Source organism: Pelobates fuscus, chromosome 5, assembly GCF_036172605.1.
Source record: "Pelobates fuscus isolate aPelFus1 chromosome 5, aPelFus1.pri, whole genome shotgun sequence".
In the NCBI taxonomy this organism is placed as follows: domain Eukaryota; kingdom Metazoa; phylum Chordata; class Amphibia; order Anura; family Pelobatidae; genus Pelobates; species Pelobates fuscus.
In genome coordinates this window covers 76,025,430-76,040,465 of record NC_086321.1, presented here as the reverse complement: position 1 = coordinate 76,040,465, position 15,036 = coordinate 76,025,430, and the positions used below count along the sequence as shown (strand labels likewise).

Here is a 15,036-nt window from a genome sequence, read left to right as displayed (position 1 = left end):
GGCCTGTCTGCGGAGGACACGGCGGCACTGGGAACAGATTTCAATATTCCCATAGAAAGGGACCAAATAAAGTACCTAGGGATCCACTTAACCAGAGACCCGACCAAATTGTTCCAACAGAATTACACACCACTCATGCGCACCCTACTACGGGACATGGAAAAATGGTTAGATAAACCCATTTCCTGGATAGGTCGTATTCATGCTATCAAAATGAATATACTACCCCGAATATTGTTCCTTTTCCAAGCACTACCTGTCAAACTCCTTAAATCAGATTTAGCCCCACTGCAAAAGGCCATAGGGGACTTCGTGTGGCAAAACCGACGCCATAGAATATCCCGAAACATATTATACAGACAGAAAAGAAGGGGGGGGTTAGGCTTACCACATCTATATTTTTACTATGTGGCGGCACAGCTAGCACAGGTGGCCATGTGGCACGCGCCCCTAGACGTGAGGAGATGGGTAGATCTGGAATCCCTCCTCACAGGTCCAGACCTGCCCCAATACCACATGTGGGTACCTAAGGAGGTGAGACCTATTTTAAGAACCGACTGCCCCGCAATACTGAACTCCCTACGAATCTGGGACCTGTCAGCACACAAATACAAAATGGCTACATCGCCATCCCCATTAACCCCCCTGCTGAGAAACAGGGCCTTCCCCCCTGGCATGACACCCAGAGAGTTTGCAAATCTCGAAAAAGTGGGATTACAAAGAATTTGCCACATGTTTCAAAATAACGAAGTCATATCATTCGAACTCCTCAAGCAGAAAGCACACCTCACACCAGCGGACTTTTTCCGCTACATACAATTACGAGACTTTTCACAACACCCCCACATGCAAAAAGCGGGCAAGGGTCCTTTGACCACCTTTGAGAAAATGTGTCTACGCGAAACAACTCCACAGGGCCTTATATCCATGTTATACGAGCACATTAGCACCGAAACAGAGGAGTGGGGCACATTGACGTACACAGGCACATGGGAAAGGGAATTAGGTGAAGTACTGGAGGGGGTGGAATGGAGGGACATATGGGAGGCCAACAATTCGGTATCCATCTGTGTGGCCCTTCAGGAGCAATCCCTCAAAACGATGCTCCGGTGGTACACCACCCCGGTCAAACTATTCCACATGAAACAAACCCCATCAGACGACTGTTGGAGGGGGTGTGGCCACAGGGGCACTTACCTCCACATGTGGTGGGAATGCCCAAAGGTGCAATGTTTCTGGAAAACAATCCACAACATTATTAAGAATATATTTCAGAGGGCCCCAGATCTCAACCCCTGGACATTTTTACTAAACAGAGAAATAGACGGTTGGACAATTAGGGAACAGAGGTTAATCCAAAAACTGACATTAGCAGCAAGGAGAGCCTTAGCCCAATCGTGGCTCAAAGTAGACATGCCGCCAACTAAACAGGTCATATCCAATATTAAAGACGTTCACCTGATGGACGACCTCACAGCTAGAGTTCGAGGTACCACGTCTAAATTTGAAAAGATGTGGGAACCCTGGGTAAACAGTGAGTACGCCTGACATACCCCAGGCCACCCCGTAGAGGAACAGGCAAAAGACCAGGGGCGTAGCCGTATCCTGCACCACACCGGCGCACCCATCCCCTTCTCCTCCCCTCTCTCCCTCCCTATCTCCCACCATCTTTCCATTCTGGCACTTTCCCCCCTCCTACTATCCTCTTCTCTCCACTGTTCTCTACTCTTTTTTCCTTTCAATTTAGGGGACGGGACATAAGCACAGCACCTATCACGAGGGCTCACATAACGGTTCTCCGACACCAGACGAGGACCACACCAAAGAGCCAAACAATATAGTCCCAACCCACACATTAAGCATTATCGTAGCCACCACAGGCTGTTCATTATAGAAAGTATGCTGAAACGCTCACCGCTGGTTTTTCTCCAAGTCATATAAAAATAAAATCGAAAGATCATCGTAATAACATGTAACGAAAAACCTGATGTAAAAGTTATGATACTGCTCTGATAGAGACGAAATCACCTTGTATGTTAAATACCGATATTTAGCCATATATTATATTGTAACTTTCTTGACATGATCTTTCATTCAAAAATAAAGTTTTAAAAAAAAAAAAAAAAATAGGGGACAGGGAATACAAGGCGAGTTTATTTGCGGATGACATCCTTCTAACCCTGACACAACCTCACATACCCCTTCCCAACCTGATGGCCACCATCACGGAATACGGGAAACACTCCTACTACAAATTAAATGTCTCAAAGACACAAGCAATGGGGTTGGGGATACCAGGGGAAACACTCAATAGACTTAAAGGAACACTATAGTCACCTAAATTACTTTAGCTAAATAAAGCAGTTTTAGTGTATAGATCATTCCCCTGCAATTTCACTGTCATTTAGGAGTTAAATCACTTTGTTTCTGTTTATGCAGCCCTAGCCACACCTCCCCTGGCTATGATTGACAGAGCCTGCATGAAAAAAAAACTGGTTTCACTTTCAAACAGATGTAATTTACCTTAAATCATTGTATCTCAATCTCTAAATTGAACTTTAATCACATACAGGAGGCTCTTGCAGGGTCTAGCAAGCTGTTAACATAGCAGGGGATAAGAAAATCTTAATTAAACAGAACTTGCAATAAAGAAAGCCTAAATAGGGCTCTCTTTACAGGAAGTGTTTATGGAAGGCTGTGCAAGTCACATGCAGGGAGGTGTGACTAGGGTTCATAAACAAAGGGATTTAACTCCTAAATGGCAGAGGATTGAGCAGTGAGGCTGCATGGGCATGTTCTATACACCAAAACTACTTCATAAGCTAAAGTTGTTCAGGTGACTATAGAGTCCCTTTAAAATTGCCTTCCCCTTTGATTGGCAGGAGGACCATTTAACTTACCTGGGCATTCGCATCCCACCACACACTGAAAAACTACTAGACCTAAACTACAACAGACTCATGAAAGAAGCAGCAGCCACTTTAGGGACATGGGAAGGGAAATACTTGTCGTGGGTGGGGAGGATAACGTCGATAAAAATGATGCTGCTCCCAAAACTCCAGTATCTACTGAGAACCCTCCCCATAAAACTGCCAAACACATATCTGACCTCATTTCAAAACACACTAATCCGATTTGTATGGGCCAACAAGAGACCAAGGGTAGCCACTAAAATACTACAAATATCAACCATGAAAGGGGGTCTAGGACTGCCAAATATCCAGGCATACTATAGGGCGGCACAACTGACAGCAATCAAGATGGCAACGGCGGGGGGAGAGACACCACAATGGACCCAGATAGAGACCCACTGGATAAATAGCCCGACTCTCAGGGAACTCTTGTGGCTCCCGAGACAACTCCGCCCCCAACATATACAGCCCCTAATGACCACACAACTAACACTCCATTTTTGGGGCGAAGCCCGCAAGAGGGAAGAGAATGAGGGGACACTCCTAGGGAACGCCCCAATCTTGTGCATAGCAGTAGGGATCCCGACATTTGACACAAAAAAATGGAATGAGGTGGGGTGTACTAAGATCAAACACATATACCACGACAGCCAACTGATGCCTTTCCCGGACCTTCAAGCACGATATGGCATCCCCAATAAAGCTCTGTTCTCCTATCTACAACTAAAATCACTGCTCACAGGGGTACAAATAAATAACCTAGTGACACCCAACAAACACTTAATAGAACAACTATGCCTAACTAGCAAACCTCCCAAGAAAACAATCTCCACATCAACATAATCACAGACGACAAGACAGACTCGGACATGACATTCCAAACAGCTTGGTACAAAGAATTGGGACAAGTCATAGACAAAGAGCTTTGGCAAAGGGCATTCAAAATACACAAAGGTAATACACGATGCAAAGCACATCTCAAAATAATCAGGAAGCTGCACTACAGATGGTACATGGTACCCGAGCATCTAGCCAGGATATATCCGAACTCTCCAAATACATGCTGGAGATGCGGGGCAACCGGAGGCTCCATGAGCCACATATGATGGTCGTGTGCAGAGATTAGGAAACACTGGACAATGATAGAGGGAATAGCGAGTGACCTACTGGGAAGGCCGTGGCAACTTACTATACAACAAAGCATATTATTTATAATAACACTCACAGTGACCAAAATAGAGGTCCCTACTGTTTCACCTGTTGGTCTCAGCAGTAACCCTCATAGCTAGAGCGTGGAAATCACCCCAGACACCCACCAAGTAAGCCCTAATGCAACAAATATCCCTTAATTGGCAATATGAAAAGATGGCAAATAAACACATAGGACCAAGGAAGCACGTTGGCCCAGCTAGTGAGAGGTGGGAAGCATACAGGGGTGAGAGGCGAAGATCAGAAGGTGGGTCAGCGATCCTGAGTGGGTAAGCAGTGAGAATAGGAAAAGGACGAGCAAGAGAGAGCTAGGAGATGGGAAACTCAAGAGCACACAAAATATAGCACGCAGAAACTATAACGCAGGTGAAAATCCTGAAGACCATGATAACCCCTATGGGAAAGGGCAACACTCCTAAAAACAAAGCCTGCATTAGGCTAATCATTAGGCAGAGTACAGAATATTTGATAGAGTCCTAACCTCAACATCTGAGGAAAGGGATTTAGGGGTGATTATTTCTGATGACTTAAAGGTAGGCAGACAATGTAATAGAGCAGCAGGAAATGCTAGCAGAATGCTTGGTTGTATAGGGAGAGGTATTAGCAGTAGAAAGAGGGAAGTGCTCATGCCATTGTACAGAACACTGGTGAGACCTCACTTGGAGTACTGTACACAGTACTGGAGACCCTATCTTCAGAAGGATATTGATACCTTAGAGAGAGTTCAAAGAAGGGCTACTAAACTGGTTCATGGATTGCAGGATAAAACTTACCAGGAAAGGTTAAAGGATCTTAACATGTATAGCATGGAGGAAAGACGAGACAGGGGGGATATGATAGAAACATTTAAATACATAAAGGGAATCAACACAGTAAAGGAGGAGACTATATTTAAAAGAAGAAAAACTACCACAACAAGAGGACATAGTCTTAAATTAGAGGGACAAAGGTTTAAAAATAATATCAGGAAGTATTACTTTACTGAGAGGGTAGTGGATGCATGGAATAGCCTTCCAGCTGAAGTGGTAGAGGTTAACACAGTAAAGGAGTTTAAGCATGCGTGGGATAGGCATAAGGCTATCCTAACTATAAGATAAGGCCAGGGACTAATGAAAGTATTTAGAAAACTGGGCAGACTAGATGGGCCGAATGGTTCTTATCTGCCGTCACATTCTATGTTCTATGTTCTATGTACACCCAGGCGCGCAAGCGCCCAGAGCCTAACGCCGAGACAAGTGTATGATACATGTACTGTAACCTGAATAACATGGAATGTTTTGACTTTACCTTTTTCCCCAACCCCTTTTTTTTTCTATACCCACACGCCCCCTCAAAAATACACACAGCCAGATAAACATTGTGACAGTATGTTTGGATTTGCCAACGTGTGTTTCTCTGTGCATCAGTGTTTTTGTGTGTGTATGCATGTGCATGTATCAGAGTGACTGTGTGCATGGCTGCAATGTGAGGGTGGTATGGGCAATGCAAAGGTAAAGTGGCAACATATATATAATATACATACATACACAATGCATGGGGCAACACAAATATATATTATTATAAAGGATAATGTATATGTGAAATTATTATAGAATGTGTGGGGAAAATGTTTACGACACTGTTTTCTTATCTACAATTGTATTATTTGGTAAATTATTTTTTAAAGCTTTTTTGCTCAACCAAAAGTTTAGTTTTTGACTCCAATAACTCCTTCACACTGACACATATGTATACACGACTGCAAGGCTATGTAATCATACCCCCCAATCATGTATAAGCAATTAGCTTAATTGCTAATTAAATGTGTGTTGCAAATTAATTTAGTTTGCAAATTATGCCATTACTACAGTCAGCTCATAATGCAGTAGGACATGGAGCCACGACAATGCAAGCTTCTGAACAATGAATGCAGAGACTATCTCTCAGTATTCACTTGGTCACATACGTGCATCTGAAGGCACTTACACAGGTTGTCACAAATGTCAATAAACACAATCAGGCTCGTACATCGATCTATACACACTGTCCAACCTGTATTGTTATATAGCCTCTGTTTTGAGTTCTGCTTCTTGAGATGCTAATGTCACCTGTTGTACCTGCCAGGTACCTGTAAGGTAAAAGTATCAAGTATTTTCCATAATCGAATCCAAAGCCTGAACATATTGATGTATGGATCGTGTGTGTTTTATTACTCAACAGGAGTGGTGTTTTTTTGTTTTTTTTTTACAATTTAAAGTACTGTCTGTATGTAGATGGCACATTGTATGCAAGTTCAAATTCCCACCATAAAAGGGTGTTTTTGGAATTAGTGTGTATGCTGCTGAAATTGTAAGTATTGCTTATAATATATTTTTTGTCACATTCCGATAAATAACTTTAAAAAAAAAACTTTTCAAAAAGATAATTGTTTCATTTCAAACATGAATAATTGAAATACCAAAAATGTGATTAATTTATTATGGGCTGGTGCCAAAAGAATCTTGGCACAGGCTACCACTACATTGGCTTGTGGTGGTTATGGTGTTTAGAATGGAACTTTAATGCTTTTCTAAAGATATAACCTCAGACATATATTTGTAGAAGGAGCAGGATAAACAGCAATAGAGAAAAGGAACATTTTCTGCTCACTCCAATCTATATTATCTGTCAGGCTATTTTGAATAATTTAGACCCAGATCTAATGTTTCATAAACTAAATTCCTTGCATTAACCGAGAGCCAAGGACTAAGCTGCAATACGGATTTCGCTATATATATATAGATCAATCCTTCCTTATTTGGGCATTTGCCCTGTTCAAAGATGGCGCAGACGCCCGTACACGTACACTATACCTCTGCCCTCCCAGTGACGCTCACCCGGAAGTACTTGTTCACGATATAGCTGAACTATTTGCTTAGTTCCGGTCTCTATCGTATCGGCCGCTGGGGAAGATGGTGAGTGTCATGGCGTTCTGCGTGTTTTCAATCCATTGCCATCCGCCTTTATATCATCAAACTGCTACCCAGAAACACCAGCACCTGGTTGGGCAGACCCATCGGTGTATCGATGATACAATATGGTTTGGAGATTCAGCTCAGTGATCGCGAAATATTGCTGAATTCCTGTACCGGCCTGGCCCATAGTGAATGCTGGAGCAGGACTATGGCGGCTTCTTTATGGAAACGAACACTATGTACACTGGATCCAAATTATTTATAAGCTACCAGGCTCCCTAGTGTAATTACACATACTCTTCTTTCTGTTGTGTTTGTACAAATGTGTTCAGTGGCATATTGTCTACTTGCTTTGTATAACCCAAGTAGTTCTGATTTATGTATTCGTGAGAGCTGACAGTAAATAACAAATATTTTTGTATTTTACTGTTCCTGAGCAATGGTTCCTTTCCTTCCCCCCCCCCCCCCCCCCCCATATGGACTGCTTAAAGTATAAGCAAAATTGTCACTTTGCATTTAAGAGAACTTTTTTACAGTTCCTTTGACAGGGATTTTTTTTTTTTAAATAAACTCTTATGTGGAAATTACTGTAGATGTCTTGTCATAGCACATCATATGCATTTATCAGTGATGCTCAAAATAAATGTCTGAACATATGAAATTTTTATGATTCACATTTTTGTACTGAGATGAATGCACCATACTTGGGTGGTGGGGTTTTTTGTTTTCGTCTTTTTCAGTTTTCCTGACCATATATTTCTTTTGTAGACGAAGGGAACATCGTCATTCGGAAAGCGCCGGAACAAGACACACACTTTGTGTCGTCGCTGTGGATCAAAGGCCTATCATCTGCAAAAATCCACCTGTGGCAAGTGTGGATACCCAGCAAAGCGCAAGAGAAAGTGTGAGTGTCTAAATCACGTCTTAGTACTTCTAAACTATGGATTTAATGAAGAATGTTTAGTGAATTTGTATTTAGTGAATGTATAGTGAACTTGTACTTGTATTTCTCTTTTTCTAAAAAAAATACCATCACTGTCAGGTCAGACATAAATGAATAAGTTTCAAAAGAGAAGCTTAGTAAAAGCAACCATGGCAAACCACTCCTAAAATGTTTAGTGTGAACCTGTCACTTATATATGCTGGATGGTAAAGCTTGGGGGAGATGGTGTTTGCCAGTAGTTCTGTCCTTGGTTCACCATCCTACTTGTGTTCCTGGAGTAGCTTTGTGTTTGCACTCCTGTGTGCAAAAGTTTTAAATGAGGATCTGTGAAATGTGTTGTATTCCACTCTCAGCATCTTAAAGGATGATGGTAAAGACAAAGTTAATCACTATTCCAACAATGTTCTGCATGACCCGTTTGGGGCTCCTACTTTGTGTATATCGTTTGACTGTACTGGAATTTCAGTGACTAATGAAACTGAGCATTGACAGAACTAGCTTAAAATATATGTGGTATACATGCTATCCACTGTATGGTATGATGTGTAACTAATGCTAATTGTCTTTGACTTAAATCTCAAATTTAGATAACTGGAGCGCCAAAGCCAAGAGACGCAACACCACTGGTACTGGCCGTATGAGACATCTGAAGGTTGTGTACAGGAGGTTCAGGTAAGCTAGCCTGGAAGCATTATGAGGCCTTCCGAACTGGGGACAAATGATACTCATGGAATGTGGCATGTTTGCTTTTAAGAGGCACACTCTAGGATCCATAAACACTACAGTGTAGTGGTTATGGTGCCATAAAGCTGCAGGCACTGCCCCCTGGTTCTTGGTCAAACATGCTGTCTGTTTCAAATGCAGAAATGAAACGGCTCAAATGGTTTGAAATATGGGAAGATAGAAATGCAACCTAATGATACTTTACTGTGCTGGCTCTGACCCTGATCTGCCTCCTTGACAATCTCAACCAATCAAATGCTTTCCTATGTGACTGACATCACCACTTCTGATTTATTAGTTTGAATCTTTTTAAATGGATAATCTGCCAAAAAAAAGTGAGTCAAACCATTTTTGAACAGTGTGACTGACTACCTGGGGTCTGACAAGTGCTGCTGCCTTCCTCCCATATCTTCTCCTGACATGTTGTGCCCACAGACTTCCTTTAACACATCAGTATGATTTTTCTGTTTTTTTTTCCAATTACGATTATTCCTTTGAAAGGAAATCTCCAAGCACCATAAGGACTGCTTACTGGTGCTATTCCATTGTAATTTGTCAAACTGTTTTGATATGGTTTGACAACTTACCCTGGTCCCCCACAGGGTGGATTTGATATAAACTGGTTGTTAGACTAAGTTTAAAAAGGCTCTTTCACTGTCTGTGGCCTTGGCATTAAAACCCAGACGTTGACTTTGTTGTGCGGTGCAAAGGTTCTTTTTGTCAGTCATATGAAAAATACTAAGCCAAAGTAGTCCCTACTTGCTTTAGTAAATCTTTTTACTGAGTTGGAATTTTAGTGAAATCCCAACCGTGTATTTCTAAGAAACACGTTTGAAGGGGACTTCATATAAAACCTAGAAGGACACTGGACGTGTTTCGCATCTAAAACCGATGCTCTGTGAACAACTCAAACGGCTTAAATAAAAGAGATTAATTGTGTGCGTAGATTTGCAGACTCTGTTTAGTTTCTTTTTTCTGAACTTTGTATGCTTAAACTTCTTTTGCCATGAAAAGTTTCTCCAAAAGCATTTTAATAAAAAAAATGTAAATACAAAAAATCTGGAGGCATATAGATATTTATGAATTTCATAATTCAAATTATTGAGCAGAAGTTATGTTGCTAAATGAATGGCGCCTGCATACAGATTCCATTCATGTTGGCGTGTTACTTAACTCGCTTTTTTCAATAAATGCCATTTAATTAATTTGATAGAATGTATTGATACATGCCTGGATTCGGTGTCTCTGCCCTTGATAGATATAAAATGCAGAAGTAGAAACTTCAGCTAGACGTTGATATCGATTCTGCCAGTGTCTGAGTGGAATTAATTGAGACAATCAACTCGGGTGTGTTTTTATTAACCAATAATATCTTGTCAATAGCTGAGCAATAATGGCTTCTGTATGGGCATTTATATGCCATAATTGAATCCTACTTTTAGTGCAATGCACAGATTGCTTCCTCCTGTATGTCTGCATTTTTTAGAATGAGTTAAAAAAAAGTGTTCTGTTTCCTAAAACAATTACTAAAACCTAAACACATTTTGCCTGCCCTTCTCTAATTCTTTCCAATTGGGGGTAGGGGTAGCTTTCTTTTTAAAGGGACTCTATATCTTGAAGTGGTGTGGGTGCCGTGTCCCTGCTGGTTTAATGCCGCAACTGAAAGCATTGCTGTCATGCAGGAACAGTAATGTTTAAATTATAGGGTTATGCCTCTCGTGGCTGTTACACAGACGGCAAATAGAGGCGTTTTTGCTGAAATACTGAAGTTAAAATCTTTCAATCTGGTGTTCTTGTTGAGACTATTTTAATTAGCAACGTGTTTTGCAGCACATGTGCACTATCCTCCCAATATTTTCTTGTTGGATTTGCTCAGATCATATAGTTTGATATCCTAAGGATGTGGGGGATAGCAATGTAGAATCGATTAAATCTATTTATTTGGGGGGTTCTATCAACTATATAACTGGGTAGGAATCTAGCATTAAAACTAAAGTGTTCCTTTATCACAATCTATGGTATAAATGCACCTTTGGTAACCTGGCCTTTTAACCCATGAGGCGTCATTAACTGTTGGGATTCTGAAGCTTATCTATGATGTTCAATAAATAAATGTCTGAACATATGACAACTAATGATTTAGTTTTTCTAACTGAGATAAGCTAAACTTATTGTTTGGATGCAGATTTTATATATTCTTTTCCACAGTTTATAAAATATTCTGTTTTTGTTTTTTCCCCACACAGAAATGGATTCCGTGAAGGAACAACACCGAAACCCAAAAGAGCTGCAGTTGCAGCCTCCAGCTCCTCTTAAGATCAGATATTTGTTCAAATAAAATAAAGTAATCAAAAAGATTTTACTTGTATATTTTTTTTTATTTTTCTTCACTTTTTACTTCTGAATTAAAACGTACTCTGTTTATCATATGGTCAGTGGTGTGATCCAAAATAGTGCTCATATATTAACTGTCCCTTAAAGCAGCACCCCCTGAAATTTTTTTATTTAACCCCTTAATGCCATTGGGGTGTACTATGCAGTCGTGCATTTAGTGAGCCTAAGGATCGTGATCTTTTCTGGACCGGTAATCCTGGTGCCTCGGGTGACAGGCAGTTCCAGGCTTCCATTTGAGCCCTCCAGGGCCATGTGATCGCGACAGACATTGCAAACATATGACCGCAAAGCAGTCTGAGACTGCCTGAATGTTCTTGCAGTCCCCTTAATGCCTGGAAATCCCACATTAAAACATAGAAGTTCATCTGATTAGCATATTATACATGTATAACACATATATAAATAAAGTCTATTTTGGTATTCATCTATATATTAATACCAAAATACACTTAGAATCAAATTATATATGTATAATATATTAATCAGATGATTTAATAATCGTTTAATATACATTTAATAAATGTGTTTATTTATATATATATATAGTATCTTGATATATAATCTCTCAATGTACACTTAGAATTACGTATATATTTTTTTATATATATAATTTTTTTTTTTTACATAAGTAATTTTATTATTAAAGGGAGCTGCCTGGTAACCCAGGCAGAAATCCAGCAAATTTAATTTACAAGCCCTATATTCAACCCTGTAGCTTTCCAAAACCCCATAAAATCTGTACATATGGGGTACTGTTGTACTCGTAAAATTTTGTTGAACACAAATGAGTGTTTTAGAGCACTAAAACATGTCAGTAAAAGCAGTTTTTGTGTGAAAAATGCAAAAAAAATGTGCATTTTATTGCAGCAAAAAGACATTCACAGTTAAAATACCATGCAGAAATTGAAAATTTAAATGTCTTAATTTCTCAAGATATTTAAAAAAAATTCATATTAAATTGTTTCAAATCTAAATATTTGATATAAAATAACCTGTTTTCTCCTGAACAAAATGATGTATAAGAAGTGTGGGTGCACTTAACCCGCGGTACTCACCTCCGCCATGATCATCTTCTGGAGGGCTGCTTGACAGCCCAGGCAGCCCTCCCCTGGCAAATCAGGCCCCTGGGGGCCATGTTATTGTTCTCAAAGAACGATCACATGGCCCCCTATAGCTGGCTGTAAATCTGCCAGCAGGGGGCCTGTTTAAAATGTCAGTCCACCTGCTGGTGGGTAGTGTAAAAAATAAAATAGAAATGTGTGTATGTATAACGTCATACAAAATTTATTTTAATATAAGTACATATATTGGTAATAAAATACACTTTGTATGACGTTGCATGTATAATAGTTGTATATTATATTTGTGCTCGGAATTTAAATACGTAATGGATAGTAACTGTGAGCAAAGTTGGTTGTGGTGTGCCGAAACCAACGTACGAGTGGGCCTGTAAATAAGAGGGCCCACCAAGGAGAATGTCCCCACCCACCTACACCCTGTTATAATTACAATCAGCTGAACGGCAGAGGTGAGTAGGGGCTGGGAGTTTAAGTAGGGGACTTACTCCTCCCACAAATTCAGGCCTTTTAACATACGTATAATTCCAATAATAAATAGATAAAATATTGAAACAAAATGTAATATAAATTATATATTCATATGTAATTTCATTCTAACTGTATTTTGTTAATATATGTAACAAAATACACTTCAAATGACATTCTATATCTATATATATAAAATACAAATAACCGCATATATTTACATAAAAGATTACATTAGTATACATGTAGAATTTAACCCCTTAAGACCGCAGCCAAATGTACAAGTTGTGATCCAAAAAAACCGTAAACAAAACCTGGCATTTGCGCTACATGTCTGTCCAACCTTAATTGACCTCTTTCATATTAAATGCACCCCCCCTTATTATATATCATTTTTTTTCTGTCATATGGTGGCAGTACCAGTGGGTTTTGCTCCTTCCTGTGGACAAGCATCTAACAAGCTTAATTAAATCAACAAAACCCCTCCCCCTTGCCCTATAAGAAGGGCTATCCGGCAAAACCAACCTCAGTTTCCTTTCTTGTCCCGAGAGGGAAGGACACAGCATCTGGAGGGTGAGACACACAGGCTGCTGGTCTGGGGGATTCCGGTCCGAGAGCTGCCCGGGCGGTTAGCTGAGAGACCATGCTACCTCCGTTATGGTTACGGAGCAAATGGATACATTGCCTCTTATGCCGAGAAGGTTCCGGCGAATACTTTCTGGAGGCGGTCTTGATGACCTGCGCACAGCGGTGGAACGCACGCCCGGGAGGTGATGCGTTCCACCGAAAGTTTCCGGTGGTGCGCATGCGCATGCCGAAACTTTATTAAAAAAAATAAAAATAAAAAAAAAGCGCGAAGTTTGATGCTCGGCATAGATGAAGCTGTGCAGTACCCACTGACAGCATGGATGCTTGCCAGAAGTGGTACGCCGTGTCACCAACCCCCCACACGGTTCAGAGGCATTTTGAGGTGAGGTGAATTAATCTTTCCTTCAAGATGATCTCTGTAAAAGTTTGGACACTTCATTTGCAAAGTGTGAAGCCACGTGGTAAGAAGAGGACGAAGATGACGGTATATGTACCCACTTTATGCACTATGTTGAATTGCTGTGAGCAGTATATGTACTCGCTATATGCACTATGACGAATTGCTGTGAGCAGTATATGTACTCACTATATGCACTATGACGAAGTGCTGTGTGCAGAAGATGTATGCAATATATACACTACGATGTGTTGCTGTGAACAGTATATGTAATCACTATATGTTCTATGACGAGTTACTATGAGCAGTATATAAACTCACTATATGCACTATGATGAATTGCTGTGAGCAGTATATGTACTCGCTATATGCACTATGACGAATTGCTCTGAGTAGTATATGTACTCACTATATGCACCATGACTTGCTGTGTGCAGAAGATGTATGCAATATATGCACTACGACGTGTTGCTGTGAACAGTATATGTAATCACTATATGTTCTATGACGAGTTACTATGAGCAGTATATATTTACTCACTATATGCACTACGACGTGTTGCTGTGAACAGTATATGTAATCACTATATGTTCTATGACGAGTTACTATGAGCAGTATATATTCTCACTATATGCACTATGACGTGTTACTATGTGCAGTATATATTCTCGCTATATGCACTATGACGTGTTGCTGTGAACAGTATATGTAATCACTATATGTTCTATGACGAGTTACTATGAGCAGTATATATTCTCTCTATATGCACTGTTGTGTTGCTGTGAACAGTATAGGTTACCACTATATGTTCTATGACAAGTTCTGTGAGCAGTGTATGCACTCACTATGGGCACTATGACGAGTTGCTGTGCACAGTATATGTACCCACTATATGCTCTGTGTGTGTGTCTAAGATGACTCGGCCTCAGTAGGGTACACACTATAAAGTCCTTGTATAAGGACAAGAACCTCTTTAGATGTATCCACTAGATGCTCTATGTCGCATTGTTTTGTTATCCACTCGACCTTAGTAGATGCACCCACTATATGCTCTATGCCGAGTTTGAAGTGTGGCCTCCGCTTCATTAGTTGTATGCACTGTATTCGTTAAGAATGAGAACTCAACCTCCGTGCATGCTCTGTTAGGAGTTACTTGAGGACTCAGCCTTAGTATATGCATCTACTATATACTCTGTCGAGTTGATGGGTGGTCTCAACTTCAGTAACCACTATAGGCTATTTTAGGGGGGTTCTTTTCCTTTTATATACTCTATAAAAAAAAAAAAAAAAAAAAAAAAAAAAAGCCTCACTAGTTTATGGGATATAGGTATACTCTATATGCCTTATGTATGAGGTACTGGGAAGACAGGGCCTCAGTATATGTCTTCACTAG

At 40.3% G+C, this 15,036-nt stretch overlaps 2 protein-coding genes and 2 non-coding genes across 4 annotated transcripts in view; 3 read left to right on the top strand and 1 right to left on the bottom strand.

Moving 5' to 3' along the window:
- The window catches only part of C7 (complement C7), a 251,950-nt gene that overhangs the window by 124,345 nt on the left and 112,569 nt on the right, over positions 1-15,036 (bottom strand). The gene's annotated exons all lie outside the window — the stretch shown is intronic.
- On the top strand, positions 6,979-11,077 carry RPL37 (ribosomal protein L37). The gene is made up of 4 exons (XM_063456861.1): positions 6,979-7,054; positions 7,823-7,958; positions 8,585-8,669; positions 10,967-11,077. Exons 1-4 carry the CDS (start codon positions 7,052-7,054, stop codon positions 11,034-11,036), a joined length of 294 nt encoding a protein of 97 aa, XP_063312931.1. The 5' UTR covers positions 6,979-7,051; the 3' UTR covers positions 11,037-11,077.
- LOC134613195 (small nucleolar RNA SNORD72) lies at positions 7,673-7,750 on the top strand. Its single transcript, XR_010091217.1, has one exon. It is a non-coding gene; the product is annotated as a small nucleolar RNA SNORD72 (small nucleolar RNA).
- On the top strand, positions 10,806-10,884 carry LOC134613194 (small nucleolar RNA SNORD72). Its single transcript, XR_010091216.1, has one exon. It is a non-coding gene; the product is annotated as a small nucleolar RNA SNORD72 (small nucleolar RNA).